This window comes from Anas acuta, chromosome Z (assembly GCF_963932015.1).
Source record: "Anas acuta chromosome Z, bAnaAcu1.1, whole genome shotgun sequence".
Taxonomy (NCBI): Eukaryota; Metazoa; Chordata; class Aves; order Anseriformes; family Anatidae; genus Anas; species Anas acuta.
Window position 1 is genome coordinate 17,604,083 of NC_089017.1, and position 16,065 is coordinate 17,620,147.

A 16,065-nucleotide genomic window follows, 5' to 3' on the forward strand; every position below is an offset into this window, starting at 1 on the left:
GCCTGGTTTCCAACCCATTCCAAGCCACAGATCTTTTTCTGCTGAATGGTTGCCTAACCTGTCTCTGTCCTGTACCCATGCTGTTAATTGTCCTTGTTGAAATTCAGCCAGTGCACTTTCTGAATTTTATCCTATTTTTCGTACTATAGCTAGTTTGCCAAAATCACGTAAATTTTAAATACTCCAATAAACTTTAATAGAATCATAGAATCATTAAGGTTGGAAAAGACATTCAGGATCATCTGGTCCAGCCATCCCCCTACCGCCAATATCACCCACTCAACTATGTCCCTAAGCGCCAGGTCCAACCTTTCCTTGAACACCCCCAGGGACAGTGACTCCATCACCTCTCTGGGCAACCCATTCCAATTCCTGACTACTCCTTCTGAGAAGAAATGTCTCCTCATTTCCAACCTAAATTTCCCCTGGCACAACTTGAGGCCATTCCCTTGTGTCCTGTCACTAGTTATCTGCAAGAAGAGGCCGACCCCCAGCTCCCCACACCTTCCTTTCAGATAGTTGTAGAGCCATAAAGTCTCCCCTGAGCCTTCTCTTCTCCAGACTAAACGGACCCAGTGCCCTCAGCTGCTCCCCATAGGACTTGTGTTCCAGGCCCTTCACCAGCTCCGTAGCCCTGCTCTGGACATGCTCCAGGGCCTCGATGTCCTTCTGGCAGTGAGGGGCCCAAAGCTGAACACAGCACTCGAGGTGCGGCCTCACCAGAGCAGAGTACAGGGGGACGATCACCTCCCTGGACCTGCTGGCTACACTATTCCTGATACAAGCCAGGATGCCATTGGCCTTCCTGTCCGCCTGGGCACACTGCTGCCTCCTGTTCTTGCAACCAGATCCCTTTTCTCTGCAGAGTTTTCCATCCACTCTGCCCCATGCCTGTAGCACTGCATGGGGTTGTTGTGACAAAAATGTAGTACCAGGCACTTAGCCATGTTGAACCTCATCCCACTGGCTTCCGCCCATCGAGACTCTTCTTCAAGACCCTTCTTTCAAGACCCTTCTTCAGAAAATTTCATATTGCACATGCATTCTACAAACACATTCTTCTCTGTTAAAGTCATAAATAGAAGTGAAGTAAACAACCCCACCAAATTTATTATTTCATGCTTGACACATGAAGCTTGACACAACAGTGGCCATCTACTTCTAAACATAGGGCCCTCTAGCTGATTTTCCACCAGCTTTATATCCTTATGAAATAGTTGTTTGTTTGTGGTTTTTGTTTTTTGTTTTAATCTACACTTTTCCAGATGGAATACCAGTGTTTGTGGAAGTTATAAGTTCTCTGCTACAGAAATTCACTTGTAATATACCTAACCAGAATTCTGGACTATTTTCCACTGTTCTCACTCTGATCTTTGAAAACCAGTGTAGACTTCCTGAAACTATTGACATCCCTACATATATTTGTGTTCTCATGAGACCTTAACAATCCTGACAATTTCTGAGCTGGTAGAACTTTCTGTAGAAAACAACCCACCATTTTCTCTCTTTAATGTTCACCTGATTGCCACGTGAGCTTACGATGTATCTGTGAAGGTTTCCAACTGTTTGTGCATTCTCACAGATAAAATGTGTGAGAAGTTTTATGAAAAAGCTCCTGTAGCATTCTTGAATACAAAGCTTAGTTGTTAAGATCAAGTAACCTAAAACTCACAAGGAACAGCACTCCATACAACCCAAAAATATGTATTTATATGTATATCATACACTAAAACAGTCAAAATTTAGAATTTTGTATTTCCTGGGTGAAATCTTAGGTGTTGGATGTGAACTTGATCTTTCAAAGAAAGAAATCAGCTTTTTCCTTCCACATAGAACACTGTTATAGCTGTAACTATAAGAAACTAATGTAAATGAGGCAGTCACTTAAGTATTTTAGGGATGAAGTCTAGGCTCTGAAATTTACTCTTTTCTTTTGATATGAAATAACTAAAAATAACTAAATAATAACTAAATGAATCTGTTCAGCTTTCAGATAGACTGTGGGACAAGAAAGAATAAACAAGGTGGGAATTTGGAAAAAAAAATGATTTTTTTTTTCACATTTTCTCAGTTTGAAATTATTGTATGCTTAGTTACCTTTGTTGAGTCTGAACTTAGTGAAGAAGTCAGATCAAGTCAGTTCACTTGATCATTAATAATTTGTTTGTTATTCTGAATGTTTCTTAACTTAAGGGGTAGGAAAAAAAAAGGAATATTTTTAAATCAAAGTGAGTAAGTTAATGCTTGAAAATACTTTTCCAAGTTACAGTGAAAAGGATATTGTGAAAATTATGTGAGTCTAGGTCTTGCATTTCAAACAAGGCATTCAATATCTTGCTTTATAGATAGTGTTTCATATGCAGGTTGTTTACTGATGTTGGCTTGGCCATTGTCAGTTATTTGTGACAAATCTCATTTAAAATAGTAAAGACTAAAAATGAATTTAATGGAACTGTTCACTCAAACAAACTGTTTAAAATCTTGTAGCTCTTAGAGGGCTTTTAAAGATACCTCCTTGGTCACAAAATGCTATTTTGATTTGCACAGTGCAAATCAAATGCTATTCATAAATCTGATCACCTGATTATAGCCAATAATAAAGGACAGGGGTCTGTTTAATTGTTTTTATTGCTGCTTCTTTGGACAAAAATCTCAGTGAAGGTCAGTGCTATTTAAAGTGCAGCCTGGTCTATACACATCAAATCCTATAACCTTTTCCCAGTTCTGAATTTTACAAAACTACCCCTGACGCCAGTTAAACATTTTAACAACATTGGTTGCAAATGTTAAGCTCCTTCTGCCAGGACATTCACTGCAATTTAACTGTAAAATTTTTTACCTGGTTTGTACAGAAACTTTTTTTTTTTTGTACAGAAATTGTTTTACTCTAGAACAAACAAACAAAATCTGTACATTCAGTAAAGGCATTCTCTATCCAGAATCAATAGTTATGTCCTTTACTTCAGAAATGTTTTCATTTATAGTACAAGGAAAAATTCTCTCAAAATATTTAATATTGGTGTCAAGGAGAAATCTGTTGCAATCAGGAGTAGGAATACAGTATTTCATTTCTTTCATACTCTTCCAGTAAAAGGTTTTGTCTCTGAAAAAGATGTGTGTCTAACAAAAAAATAAGTATCAAGACACCACTTCTCCAGTGTCTGCTCTAGAGAGTAGGCTAGAATAGGTTTGGTTTGGTTTCCTTTTTTCATCAAAATAGGAATTTCAGAATCAGGAAAATGTTGAAGCCAGCCAGACTGTTTTTATATTACAAAATTTCATTTGTATTAAGAACTAAATCAATGATGCACACTGTTAATATCTACTCCACATAAATCTGTTAATGTCTTCCACATTTTATTTCCAGTACTTCTTATTGTATACATCTGCTATTAAACTTTGCATTGTGAAATCCTTCTGGATAAACACCTAAAAAAAATGGTTATATTTCTTTCATAAACCTAACCTTTTTTTATGTATTTTCTAGAATGCTGTCTCTTTCTTTGCCATAATACCTTATAGATGATTATGAAATATGGCTTCCTCAAGATTAGCACCAGTCTCTGCAGATTCAACTGCAGAAGCTTAACTGTGACAAACATAGTAAGCTCCTGAAAACTAAGCAGCAGTCTTTTTCACATGCCGATGCTAGCTTGGGGAACGAAAGAAAAAGTGCTGCTGTAATTTATGCCAGTGAGGCACAAAGATGGATTAAAGCCATGTTAGCTCCCCTCCTCCCATACAGATTTGAGCCAACGTTCCTCCACTAGTCTGGAAAAACTGGCTCTATGTTAGGGCTCTCCTGCTAAGGCCATTGATTTACTCAACTACATTTAAGAAAAGAAAAAAAAAAAGTTGTCAAAATACTTACTTGATTGTTACAAAGAATAAGTGCATGCCAGAGGTCTGTATTAGAAACACATTGGAAAGAGGGGTTTCTTTTCTGTTTAGCAAAAAGATTAGTGTTTGTTTGGGGTTTAGCATTGTCAGTAACTTTTAAAGGGAGAAAGAAAAAAAAATCCTCCTGTTCTAAATTGTTTTTCTCCAAATTTCTCTCCACCTTCTTCACCCCTCTACTGCTAGAATGTGGTCAAACCTTGGTATGTAAATGCTAGCTGCTAGCCCACTGCTGAGCAGTCAGTAATTTTGTATTAACAGATTGTTCTTCTGCTGAAGTTATATATTTATTGCTTCTAGCTGTTTAGCATGCCTGAGAAACTCAGGGCCTTTGGGGTGGGCTTTTTGTTTGTTTATTTTTTGTTAATTCCTCCACGTTTTAAGTTTATTTGGACTAGGCATCTGGGCCTGGATTCGACTACTGTTTGACTTAAATTCAGAGATGATCCATGCTTTACTCAAGGGATATCTAGTATTTCATTTACTGTCTGGAAACCTTACATTTTATTTATTGCCAGCAAACCAAGTGAAGAACAAAGAAATAATCATCTAACTCTTTAATAGCCTAGCTTAAGCTTCCTGGATATTTACACACCTTTATAAGCACTCCAACTTCATCTTGTTCAATGACATGATTAAATCGTGTGGATTTGGACATACTCAGAATGGGAAGAGGGAAGGACAAAAGAGAAGGCATCCAGAAAATGTTGAATGTTAAGTTGTGAAAATCAGAATATTCTTATGTTAGATACACTCTTCTCTCTTTCCCCTCCCTCCTACCTTCTGCTCTGGTGATACAATACTGCCTGACTGTTTGTGTCAACCTGGGGAGGCAATTTGCCAACTTCTGGAGTATCAGATACTGTACAAGCTACTGCCAGAGACAGGATGCTAGACTGGATGGATCATTGGTCAGTTCCGGTATGGCGGTTCCCATGTCCTTGTAGTAAAAGCTGTGTAAAGTTTTTCTACCCTGGTACACTGTCTGGAACAACATCTGGAATTTACATTACTGTCTCCCATACCAACCTACTCTACCAGGAGCAGTTGTCTATTTAAAAGCACCCAGCTTCTTTCATCAGACTACTTAATATTTTTGTGAAGGGCATAAAGATGTACTGTAAATATTCTATATAGAAATTGTTACCAAATAGATACTAAATAATAACTGGGTAATTGAGTATTATTTTTTTAGTAGAAAAAATGCTTAAAATCAGAAGTCATCATGGTTTTACATATTTCTAATTATTTCTTATCATGAGAAAGCCAATCCAATTTTCCCCCAGTGATTTTATTATCTTTTGAATTGGATTATCTTTTTTGTAGTTACGTTGATTTCCCCTTAGAAGGTTACTTACAATTAAATCTTCTTTCAAGAGAAAAAAAATGCTTAGCAACATCTTGAAAAATGGAAAAGGATGCTCCATTACATTAGTCTTTATTAAGAACTGTTTACTTTGTTGGTAGATTTGCAAATACTGAAGGGTTTGTTTTTAATTTTAGAACTTGGATATCCCACGCTTAGTGAAATTACTGCTTTTTTATTATTTTCACAGTGAATGTTTTGGGCAAAAATGAGGATGTAGCATTTGAATAGTATCTCAAGAAAACGGTATGTTAGAAATACCTGCAAAAGTTCCATTTCATTCTATGTGGTAGGCCTAACAGAAGAGTACAGTCTGACTTTGTAGAATATGTTTATTTATAATATTTATAAATCATATTTTTATCAGTTTTGCTTGCTTAGAATTGAGGAGATTGTGCAATAACAGCAATAGTATGTCACCTCCATTGTTAACATCCAAGTGCTGAAATACTGGAGGCAAGTACTACTCCATTGATACAAAAGTTAGAAAATAACTCCTTTCAGCTCTTTCAGAAATGACATTAACCTCAAAATAGCTTGGAGGGTGGGAGTTACAAGTGGTATTTATAACAGTGGTAAAAAAAGGAGTATTGTCTTAATCTTAAATTTCAGTATAAATTCAGTCTGATTTCAGTTTAAAATCTGTGAAATTACATATGAATATCAATAGTATATATATGAATATAGGATAGTGCTTAGTGGTGCAGAGGCCATTTGCTAGCGGTGTCCCCCAGGGACCAGTACTGGGTCCAGTGTTGTTCAACTTACATGTATTCCTCAGCGGCCTGGATGATGGAGCAGAGTGCACCCTCAGCAAGTTTGCTGACAAAACAAAGCTGGGAGGAGTGGCTGATACCCCAGAGGGCTGTGCTGCCATTCAGAGGGAACTCAACAAGCTGGAGGGTTGGACTGAAAGGAACCTCATGAAGTTCAACAAGGGAAAGTGCAGGGTCCTGCACCTAGGGAGGAATAACCCTAAGCACCAGCACAGGCTGGGGGGTGTCCTGCTGGAGAGCAGCTCTGCAGAGAGAGACCTGGGGGTTCTGGTGGACAGCAAGCTGACCATGAGCCAGCACTGTGCCCTTGTGGACAACAAGGCCAATAGTATCTTGGGCTGCATTCAGAAAAGTGTTGCCAGCAGGTCAAGGGATGTGATCCTCCCCCTCTCCACAGCCCTTGTGCAGCCACACCTGGAGTGCTGTGTCCAGCTCTGGGCTGCCCAGCACAAGCTGGAGCTACTGGAGTGAGTCCAGAGGAGGGCTATGAAGATGATGAGAGGACTGGAGCAGCTGTTGTACAAGGACAGACTGAGAGAGCTGGGCCTGTTTAGCCTGGAAAAGAGAAGACTGAGGGGAGATTTAATTAATGTGTATAAATATCTGAGGGGAAGTTGTCTCTTTTCAGTTGTGCCCAGCAACAGGACGAGAGGCAACAGGCACAAACTGAAGCACAGGAGGTTCCAGCTGAATATGAGGGGGCATTTCTGTACTGTGAGGGTGACAGAGCACTGGCACAGGTTGCCCAGAGAGGTTGTGGAGTCTCCTTCTCTGGAGATACTCAAAATCCGCCTAAAGTCATCCTGCACAACATGCTCTAGGTGATCCTGTTTGGCGGGGGGGTTGGACTAGATGATCTTCAGAGGTCCCTTCCAACCTTGGCCATCCTCTGATCCTGTGATTCTGTATATACATGGTATATGTATACCATATACGTATATTTGGAATGGTGTAGATATATGTATATGGTGTGTATATATATACCATATATGTGTTATATAAAAATATCTATACCATATTGATAGAATCAGCTAGGTTGGAAAAGACTTCTAAGATTATCAAATCCAATTATTAACCTAGCACTGCCAAGTTTACCACTAAAACATTAGTTCCTAAAACATTAGTTCAAAAACTAATAGAAATTGATTGAAACAATCTTATCTTGACATATAAATACTTCTGAAATCAACTTAAATATAGCAAATTTCTTTATTTATATATATAGCAATATTTTTTCAATGCTTTTCTAATGATTTTTTAATATTTTTTTTATATTGGTATCTTCAGTAGAATAACCAATTGTGTGAATCTGGATAGATAAGACTAACAAATCTTGCTAGAGAAACAAGATTTGAGAAACAGAAAATTTTATGAAGGCACAAAAAGCTTGAAGGACACATCGTCTGATTTTTGGGGTGGTCCTTTGGGGACCCAGAAGTTGGACTCAATGATTCTTATGGGTCCCTTACTGCTTGGATATTCTGTGATTCTCTGACAAGTGATCTGATTACTTGGGAAAAGAAATGAGCAGACAAGAACATGGAATTGTGGAAACAAGCAGTGAAACAAGGAGAAGTCAAATCTGTTAGTGGTGAAAATCATAGCAGAATCCTGGTGAACAGAGGTTTTTACTGGGAGGTGAATTTTGAAGTGAAATGAAACCAGGTTAGGCAAACTAGGTCCAAACTGGAACAGTATGTGTGGTACAGTGAAAGGATTAAGTATCAAGTACTACGGAAGGGTAGGGGCTTTCACAGATAATTTAGCACAGCTCAGACACTATGAATTAATGAGACAAAAAATACTCATGGAAGTTTGTTTCTTACACGCATCTTTTTTGTAATAGCAATGGCTGTGTGAAACATTGAGAATTAAAGAGAAGAATCTGTGTTTGAAACTGTTTCTATAGCACTACTTAAATTGTTAACACCCTTTAAGAATCAGAACCTGCTTCAAGTACTTGGGAAAAAAACTTCCTCTCATAATCAGTGAGAGAGAGGAATTTTCAATACAGAATTCCTTTTCATGAAAAGAGGGATGATGGGTTAATCTCTTATACTAAAATAACAAAGCTGGATAGTGAGATAGGACAGAAAAACTAAGAACTTGCCTGCAAGATTTGTGTTACACAAAGCACTTAAGGGTGGTTGCAGGTTTCATTAGACGTACATGTATTTTCTCTGCCCTGCTGGACTATGTTTCCAAAATTATTTGTAAAGCTTTTGGACACTGTTATGCAAGGAGTGGTGACAGCAGGCTAAGCCAAAAAGCTTGTTTTGATTGTAGCATCTCAGTTCTGAAAAAAGTGAAAACCAGTTTAGATTTCAAGTTCTTTCCTCTTTTACAATTCTCATTGCTTTATGGTTTAAACCATAACTGTTTTTGTCCTGTTCTCTTGTTCTCTTGCCTTGGTTTAAAGTTTTTGCTTGTCAGCTTTTAATTGACATTTTTCTTCATTTTATTTACATTTTGGTCAGCCTCTTTTTCTCTGTTTTTGTTTCTCATTCCTACCCTTTTTTTTTTTTTATTCTTTACCTTCCTCAGTTTATTTTTCTTTTTGTTCTCTGTTTCTCAACTGTCTCTCTTCCTGTGCCACCCACTACTTTGCTGGAAGTGAAGAGAGTGCCAGATATTCTTCCAGAATATCTAACAATTTTTTACCTTGGGAGCAAGATCTCATTTGCTTTGATTTGTGCATTCACTAATCTGTTTTCTCACCTATTCATATGAACTACATTTCTATCCACTGCCTATGTATCAAGTAATTAATGGGAGTAAAGTGTTATAATAGTTCCTAAATTAATGTTTATGGTTTAACAAACACACAGTATTTGAAGGAAAATGTAAGTTGCAAATAGAGTATAATGTAAGGGAAGCTTGACTTTTTTTTTTCTAAGTATATGGAACATTGATCATAATTAAGAAAAGTAGGTAACATGTTACCTGTATGTGATGTTGAATTCAGAAATGGTAAGACTGATAATTATGGACTACAGTGGTAAAATTATTAATACTTACGATTTGAAAGGTCTGGCTAAGAACTTTATCCTTACTGAAAGAACATTCCTTTCAACTAAAAGCTAATCGTCTGCAATTGTTTCCAACACTCCCACTTCCAAGCTAAGATAACATTCTGTGTGCCGCTCTTAGAGGCTCCACCAAGAGCCATCTCTCCACATGGTCACACGTTCACAGTTTGATTCCTTCTTAGAAGTGTGGCAGCCAGCAAGCTAATTAAGGATCTGATCCCTCCCAGGGACAGGTACTTGGCTTTGTTAACATACAAGTGATCCTCTGGAGTCCATACCTCCCAAGGATGGGCACCTGGCTTTTCTAACATTTAAATGATTATTTTTATAGTAAAGGAATTACTTGTTTAATCAATTTAATCTGCATTTAGAAGCAATGTGTAATTTCTGCTTGTGTTACGTATACCAGTTTAGATGTACTGCAAGTACATCTAAATTTTACATGTGTTGCATTTTATGTAACACATAGATCTGCATCTGAAAAGTGAAAAGCTGTGCATTTCTTTTCTCTGTGCCTGTCAACTGCAGAAACAAAAAACCTGTCACCAGCTGCCATGCTTTTTGCAGGTATTTCTACATGAGCCCTGGCTGCAACTGCTTGAGAACTTACTGCCTCTCTGCCAAAGCTACTGGCTACTGTCCCCATAGCAGAGTTGGCAGACTTTAACTTTTGCCCACACCTGTTGATGATTTGCTGTAAAGTCCAGCTGCTTAAAATGCTGGCATAGGTAAGAAAATGTCCCAGGCTCTCCACTGAAGTGGCTGAGTTGTCAGAGGGAGTGCCAAGTACAGTAAATTGTGAAAGGAAGGTGAGCAGGTAACAGCCAACAGCTCTGTCACATTGATAGTCAAGTGCAAAATTAAGCAGTGTGGCTTTGAGTTTTCATTCAGTTAAAGTCACCGATTCATGCAGTGCATTGTAGGTGGAGATCAGAGTTTCATTGCTAGTGTAAAAGCAGTTATATGGCTTCCTTGTTACTGCTGATATTGAAAATGATTCAGCTCACTGATTACCCCTTTGGTTTCTCCCAAAGGGCAGTTCTGGAAAGGTCAGAGCTGTTTTGATACCAGATTTCTGCTTATGCTACACTTAACATGACTGCCACCTGTCAGCAGCTGACATATGCTTCAGATCCAGTGCATGGCTCACACATCTCAAAATCTGTGTATCATATCTTTTCTTACAAGTACCATCTCACTATAGTAGTTCAAAAGAACATGTTCCATCTCCTGAATAAACCAGTTGAGCCTGCCTGGAGAACACCATGTAGGTGGGGTTCAGTCTTTGCTGCCCAGTTGGCAAATACAGTTTTGTCTATGCTAGGTTATTAGACACAGTTTAATCATACTGTTTTAGTTCTTGATTGTTTTCTAGTCTGCTGAAGTGGTTTGTTTTTAGCCTTGGTTGCAGCCAACATTCTCCCACTTGTCACCTCCCAGAAAGCAATCAAACTGATCACTAAGGTAATGTGTTAGTTTAAGACATCTAGGAGCTAGTCTGCTACTAACTGTGGAGTACTCTTGTTTGCCAGCTGTTGCAGAAATCATCTGAGAATGAGGCCAGGAGTGTATCTGTGTACCTTTTGAAATCTGTGCTGTCTCTGACACAAGCTTAAATGTGTTCAGGTATTTCAGTCTAAAGTACCAAGACATTGCATTTTTGGAATGAGAAGACAGCCAAGTACTGAATGTCATTCGAACATTGAAACATTGAAATGAAGAATTGCAGATAGTGGTATAGATGCTGACCCATTACATGGTATAGAACAATGCTTAAACTGTATGATGCTGTTATCTGGCCAGGGTAAAAATTAAACCTGTCCAATAATAAATGCATGCTAAGATAGCCAGCTCCCATTTGCTACACTCTTAATAAAAGAGGTTAAAGAAATTAATTTATGTTTATTTTTTCTTCTAAAGAAAATCTAGGTACTTTAGATACTATAGATACTTTAGATACTTTTAAATACTAGGTGCACATCTAGGTACTTTAAGCCTAGAATCATCAGTTTTGGTAAGCTTTTTTATTCAAACTATTTTAAAACAAAAAAATACTAAGCTGCAAAACTTTGTTATTTGAGTTTAATTTAGGAGAATTTGAGTTTAATTTAAGAGAAATTACACCTTTCATCCTTTACACCTAGAAGAAAAAATGTATTTTAAAGTTGTATGTCTTAACCAGCGTGTAAGATGAACTATCAAGAACTATCTGATGAACTATCAGCTGGTGATAAGCAGAAGTTAGATGGTAGGTTCCCAAAGCCCAGAGATGAAGTTAGAGTTTTCATCACAGTGACTGCAGAAGCACAACTGAGCAGGCTGAACTTAGGAGCATGAGGTAGGGAAGAGAGCTATAAACTGAACAAGGAAAACTCTTAGGCAACATTTATTTGTGGACTTACAGCCCAAACACAGCAATTAGTTAGTTATGCAAGTGCAAGCTTTAGCTGGAGGAGCTTGAGTAGGATTACTTTAAATTCAATCAATTAATTTAGAAATAATTACTAGATAGTTCCCATGTTTCTGGAAAAAAGTAGTTTGAGGTATGATTTGGCATTTACATTGATGCAAAATATGTATGCCTGTGAAGATGTGTTTTGTAAAAATAAGCTGAAGTTCACATTAGAAAAATATTTTTAAAAATCTTCAGCATGGTCTTATGTTTATTTTGCTTTACCTATGAGATGTTGCATCTGAAATTCTTTCAAGATGCAACAAATTCTTTCAAGGATTATCAAAAAACATCTTAATATTGACTTATTGTTAATCACAGCTGGGAACACTTCACTGGAAAGTTATGAATAGGAGTCAGAGACTATGACTTCTTTCAGCCCTTGGAAAGGAGTGAATGTTGCATAGTCTATATCTGCTGCATCTGATTTCCAAACTACCTGGCATACAGTATGGTCTGACCCAAGAATTAGAGATGTATTTATTTTTAATTCCTATTAGATGTATCCTACAAGTGTGCTATGTCATTGTTTGAAAACCCAAGCTGATGAAATGGTAAAGTGAAAGTACACATCTATATGCATTCATTAACATCCTCTGAAACGACTTACTGAAGAATGACCCCATCTCTTTGGGACTGTATTTTAATTCAGTCTAGGATAGTCTGATTTGCTGTATAAATATATATAAATATATATTTATGCGCATCTTTTATAAGTTGAGAAGAAATATGACAAATGCAGAAAGCATGTTAACTAAAATAAATTACTTCAGTCCCTCCAATGTGAGACAATGTTTTTATAATTAAACTACAAATACGCAATCATGAGTCACTCTGATGGTACATTATGTTACTCTGAATTGCAGATATGACTAAGAAAATAAGTTTTGGTATTACTACTACATACAGGGTTATAAACTACTGAAGTTCAACTCTTAAGTATTTTCGGAGGACATGGTAATATGCAGGCACGCTCTCAGTACTGTTCAGTGTGAGATTTATGGAGCTCTCATGTCAAGAATCGATTGTGTTGAAAAATCTGAATTATTGTTAAGATTCTTCCAGAACATTCAAACTCCTGTAGTCTGTAGCTTTGAATTTTGTCTGATTTTTGTCTGAATTCTTTAGTAATCTACAATAACTGATCTGGTTCTCCTCTCTCCCTTTATGCATGCAAATCTGTACTAGAACTCTTTGAAAAAACTGTTTTATTCAGGACCTCATAGATGTTGTGAGGGTCTGGTAATACTTCAGCAACAGAATTTTCATTCTGATACTGATTTGTTATTTGTGGATTTTCTGTTTCACAAAGACTGTACCAGTATCTAATGCTGATATGCTTATATTCTCTTCAGTATTGTTGCTGTTATTAGTAGTTATCCCTCCAAAGTCAAAGAAATTTTTGTAATTGATTAATACAAAATCTAAACTTCGGTATTTTGTTTTGTTTTGTTGTTGCCTGGGCAAGTTTTTATGCATTGAAAAATTATAAATTCAGTTGTGGGGGAGTTAATTTAAAATTGATTTGAACAATTTTTTATCCTGCCCCTGGTTCATAAGTAGCAGCGTTAGTACAATTGTAATCTGAGGTCTTAGTTCAGTGGGTTTTTAATTTAAAATAGTGCAGCTGTGGTCAAAAGTGTTAGTTTTAAGCCAAGTTTTGATACTGAAAACCACATCCCATGATACACAAAAGTAGCTAGGTTGTCAGTAAAGATCAAGAGGTTTACAGTCGGTCAGCTTGTTATGAGCATCTGTAGTGTGATTTTCTTCTTTCCTCATCGCCTTTCTTTGTGTTTAGGTAGAAATGATTTCTCTCTTCTTGAACAAAATGTTTAAGATTTTGCCCAACCTAAAACTTGTATTTTTCTAACATCTTCCATATTAATTCCCACTTCAGTGAGACTTACTAATAAGGCCAAAGATGATCAGCTTGAGGCTTTCCTGGCACTGAATACAGCTAACAAACAGATTATTTTGACTCTAGATTATGAAGATATGGTCAAACTACTGAGAATTTGCTGAAAAGGGAAAGTATCTAATGGGGAAGACTTCTAATCAACAGTTTAAAAAAAAATTCATTAGTTTAGTCTGCTACTCAAAAAAATAAAAAGCATGATCTGAATCAATTTAAGATGGAACAGTAGGACTTAAAGCATTCCCTTGTTGATCTTCTGTGTGCCTACTTTAAGCGTTTTCCATGCAAGCTCTTCCTTTTGCATAACTGTAATGGTGAAAGGAAGTCCAAAGTGACTAATAGGAAAACTTGAGAAACACTCCCTGTTCCTGGGAAAATTATTCAGTACATTTGGGAAGATATGTTAAATAGAAAAAGACAAGACAAGACAGTTCAGTGCCTGAAATAAAATCCAGCAGAGCAAACTCTAGCCGTATTTTTCAAAATGGGTTTTCACAAAAGTGGTTTTCCTGTAATATTACAGTTTACCGATGGAAGGGGGAAAAAAGAAAAAAGAAAACTTGGATCTGTTTTCTACACAAAAATAAATAAATCATGGGTACTCAAATCTTGCAATATGTATCATAATTGCAAATCATAACTGTGTTCTTTCACTGCATTTGAGCCATGTTGTACTTGTTTTGTAGGATGTCGCATGTACTTCAGTTTGAAGATAGAAGCAGAAAGGTGAAAGATGCAAGCATGCAGGATGAAGACACTTTTGAGATCTATGACCCACGGAATCCTGTAACTAAGAGGAGAAGAGAAGAAAGCAAGAAGATAATGAGAGAAAAAAAGGAAAGGAGATAAAATGTATGTAATCCTAGCCAGAGCTGCCTTGAAAAGTGACTGCAATAAAGCACTGGCTCTTTTGTAAGCTGTAGCTCCTAAAAATATCACTTGACAAGTGTGAAAAGGAATCTCTCAAGAACCTGTTGTGTGGTTTTGAATCTGAGCTATCATTTGTTTCTTAAGTTGTGCAGTAAACTGCTCTCAGTGCATTCATTATCCAAGCTTGCTAAAGTTTTTTATGTACTTAATAAAACAGCTGACTTCAGTTTGATCTGCACTTTAATTATGATAATCACCATCAAGAAGTTTTCAATATAATGAATGAGAATTTGTCTCAGTAAGGATGGAGTTTTCTCAGTAAGGATGAAAATTCCATCTGCAGGCTTTTGAGATATCCTGAAAGTATAATTTTATTTATTTTTATTATTTTTTTGAGAAGGCATATAAACATTACAGCAGTAACCACTGACTTCCTGAGCCACCGTCATTGATTTAAAATGATGCAATTGCAGGATTGCTTAGAATGTTTCCAGCTTTCTTAAACAAACTAAGTTTTATCTGAGGATTTGATTAATTTTTCTTACTTTTGAAATACAGATTCCATTTCATATCACTGCTTGGGATACACAATTTGAGGAGTATTATTTCACTAACAGTACCACATTAAGCAACCATTATAAGTTTAGATTTCTTTTCGTTAAACTGCTACAATACTAGAAACCTCCTACTGGGAGAATTTTCACTGTAAAGTAGCTGGTAATTAAGGTTGCTTTGTTAATTAGTCCAGTACAAAAATTAAAGATCTAATCAGTCTCATTAAAAGTGTAACCCTGTTTTTAACAATTTTTTTACCATCTAAAAATGAACAGCTTTTGAGATTTCCAGAAGATCGCATACTTCCCACAGAATTCCCCCTCCCTCCTCCTCTGGGTGCTAATACCTTTTGCAGAAAATAAGGATTTCCACTGCTACTTCTTTACAGAATTTTCTGATGCCACACTAAGCTTGGAGAGAGACCATATGGGCAATAGCTAAAGAAGAGGGACACAAAGTGAGCAAGGTCATTAAAAAGTGTGACCAAAAGAGTGTTTTGCTGATGTTGTTTTTAGAACACATTCAGTAAGGTATGGTGTCTTTATCAAGCTGCCACTGCCAAATTTCTTGATAGGGTCTGAGGTGTGAGGTACATAAACCTGCATTGGTGGGTTAATATGGCCCAAATGTCAGAGGTTAGATTAATGCACACTATTGCTTTAATGTGCAGCGTAATCAGTGAGATAAAAAGAAAAGTTGGAGGTGTGACATGATATCCTGTATAAAGCTGTCATTATCCTCTTCTTAGGCTGAGTGAATTATACTGTACCATGGTGTAAAGAAGTCAAGAGGGGTTACATTCTTAAACACTGCCATTTACAACCTACGAAGTCAAAGCTATTTAATTGTTAAGTAATTTTCTACCAGGCTTTCACCATCTTCCAGGAATATCATACATGTACATGTATGTCACATGCTATGCTATCTCGATTCATTGCTTTGCTTGTAGAAAAAATGCAAGTTTTAAAATAGTTGTTAGAGGAAATTAGTATATCAGATCCCCACTCTGATGGGATGGGGGAAGAGAAGGAGGATACGTGTATATAAGCATGCATGTTGGCAGAGGAGGTCAGGACAGGGAAAGTGAGGTCTAGATCCAGAAAGAAACTTGAGTGCCAGTTCCAGGAGATAACAACTGCTCCTGTAATAGGAAAATGTTCTAATTAAATAATATTCCTGTAAGCTGAAGTAGGATGTGTGAG

The 16,065-nt window shown here is 37.0% G+C and overlaps 1 protein-coding gene across 2 annotated transcripts in view; it reads left to right on the forward strand.

The window, feature by feature from the left end:
- CWC27 (CWC27 spliceosome associated cyclophilin) overlaps positions 1-14,534 on the forward strand; it is a 136,665-nt gene extending 122,131 nt beyond the window's left edge. For both annotated transcript variants that reach the window (XM_068667969.1, XM_068667968.1), the window contains exon 14: positions 14,125-14,534. In XM_068667969.1, coding sequence (XP_068524070.1) covers positions 14,125-14,287 — 163 coding nt within the window. In that variant the 3' untranslated portion in view covers positions 14,288-14,534. The remainder of the gene's footprint in view (positions 1-14,124) is intronic.
- Positions 14,535-16,065: the final 1,531 nt, after the last annotated feature.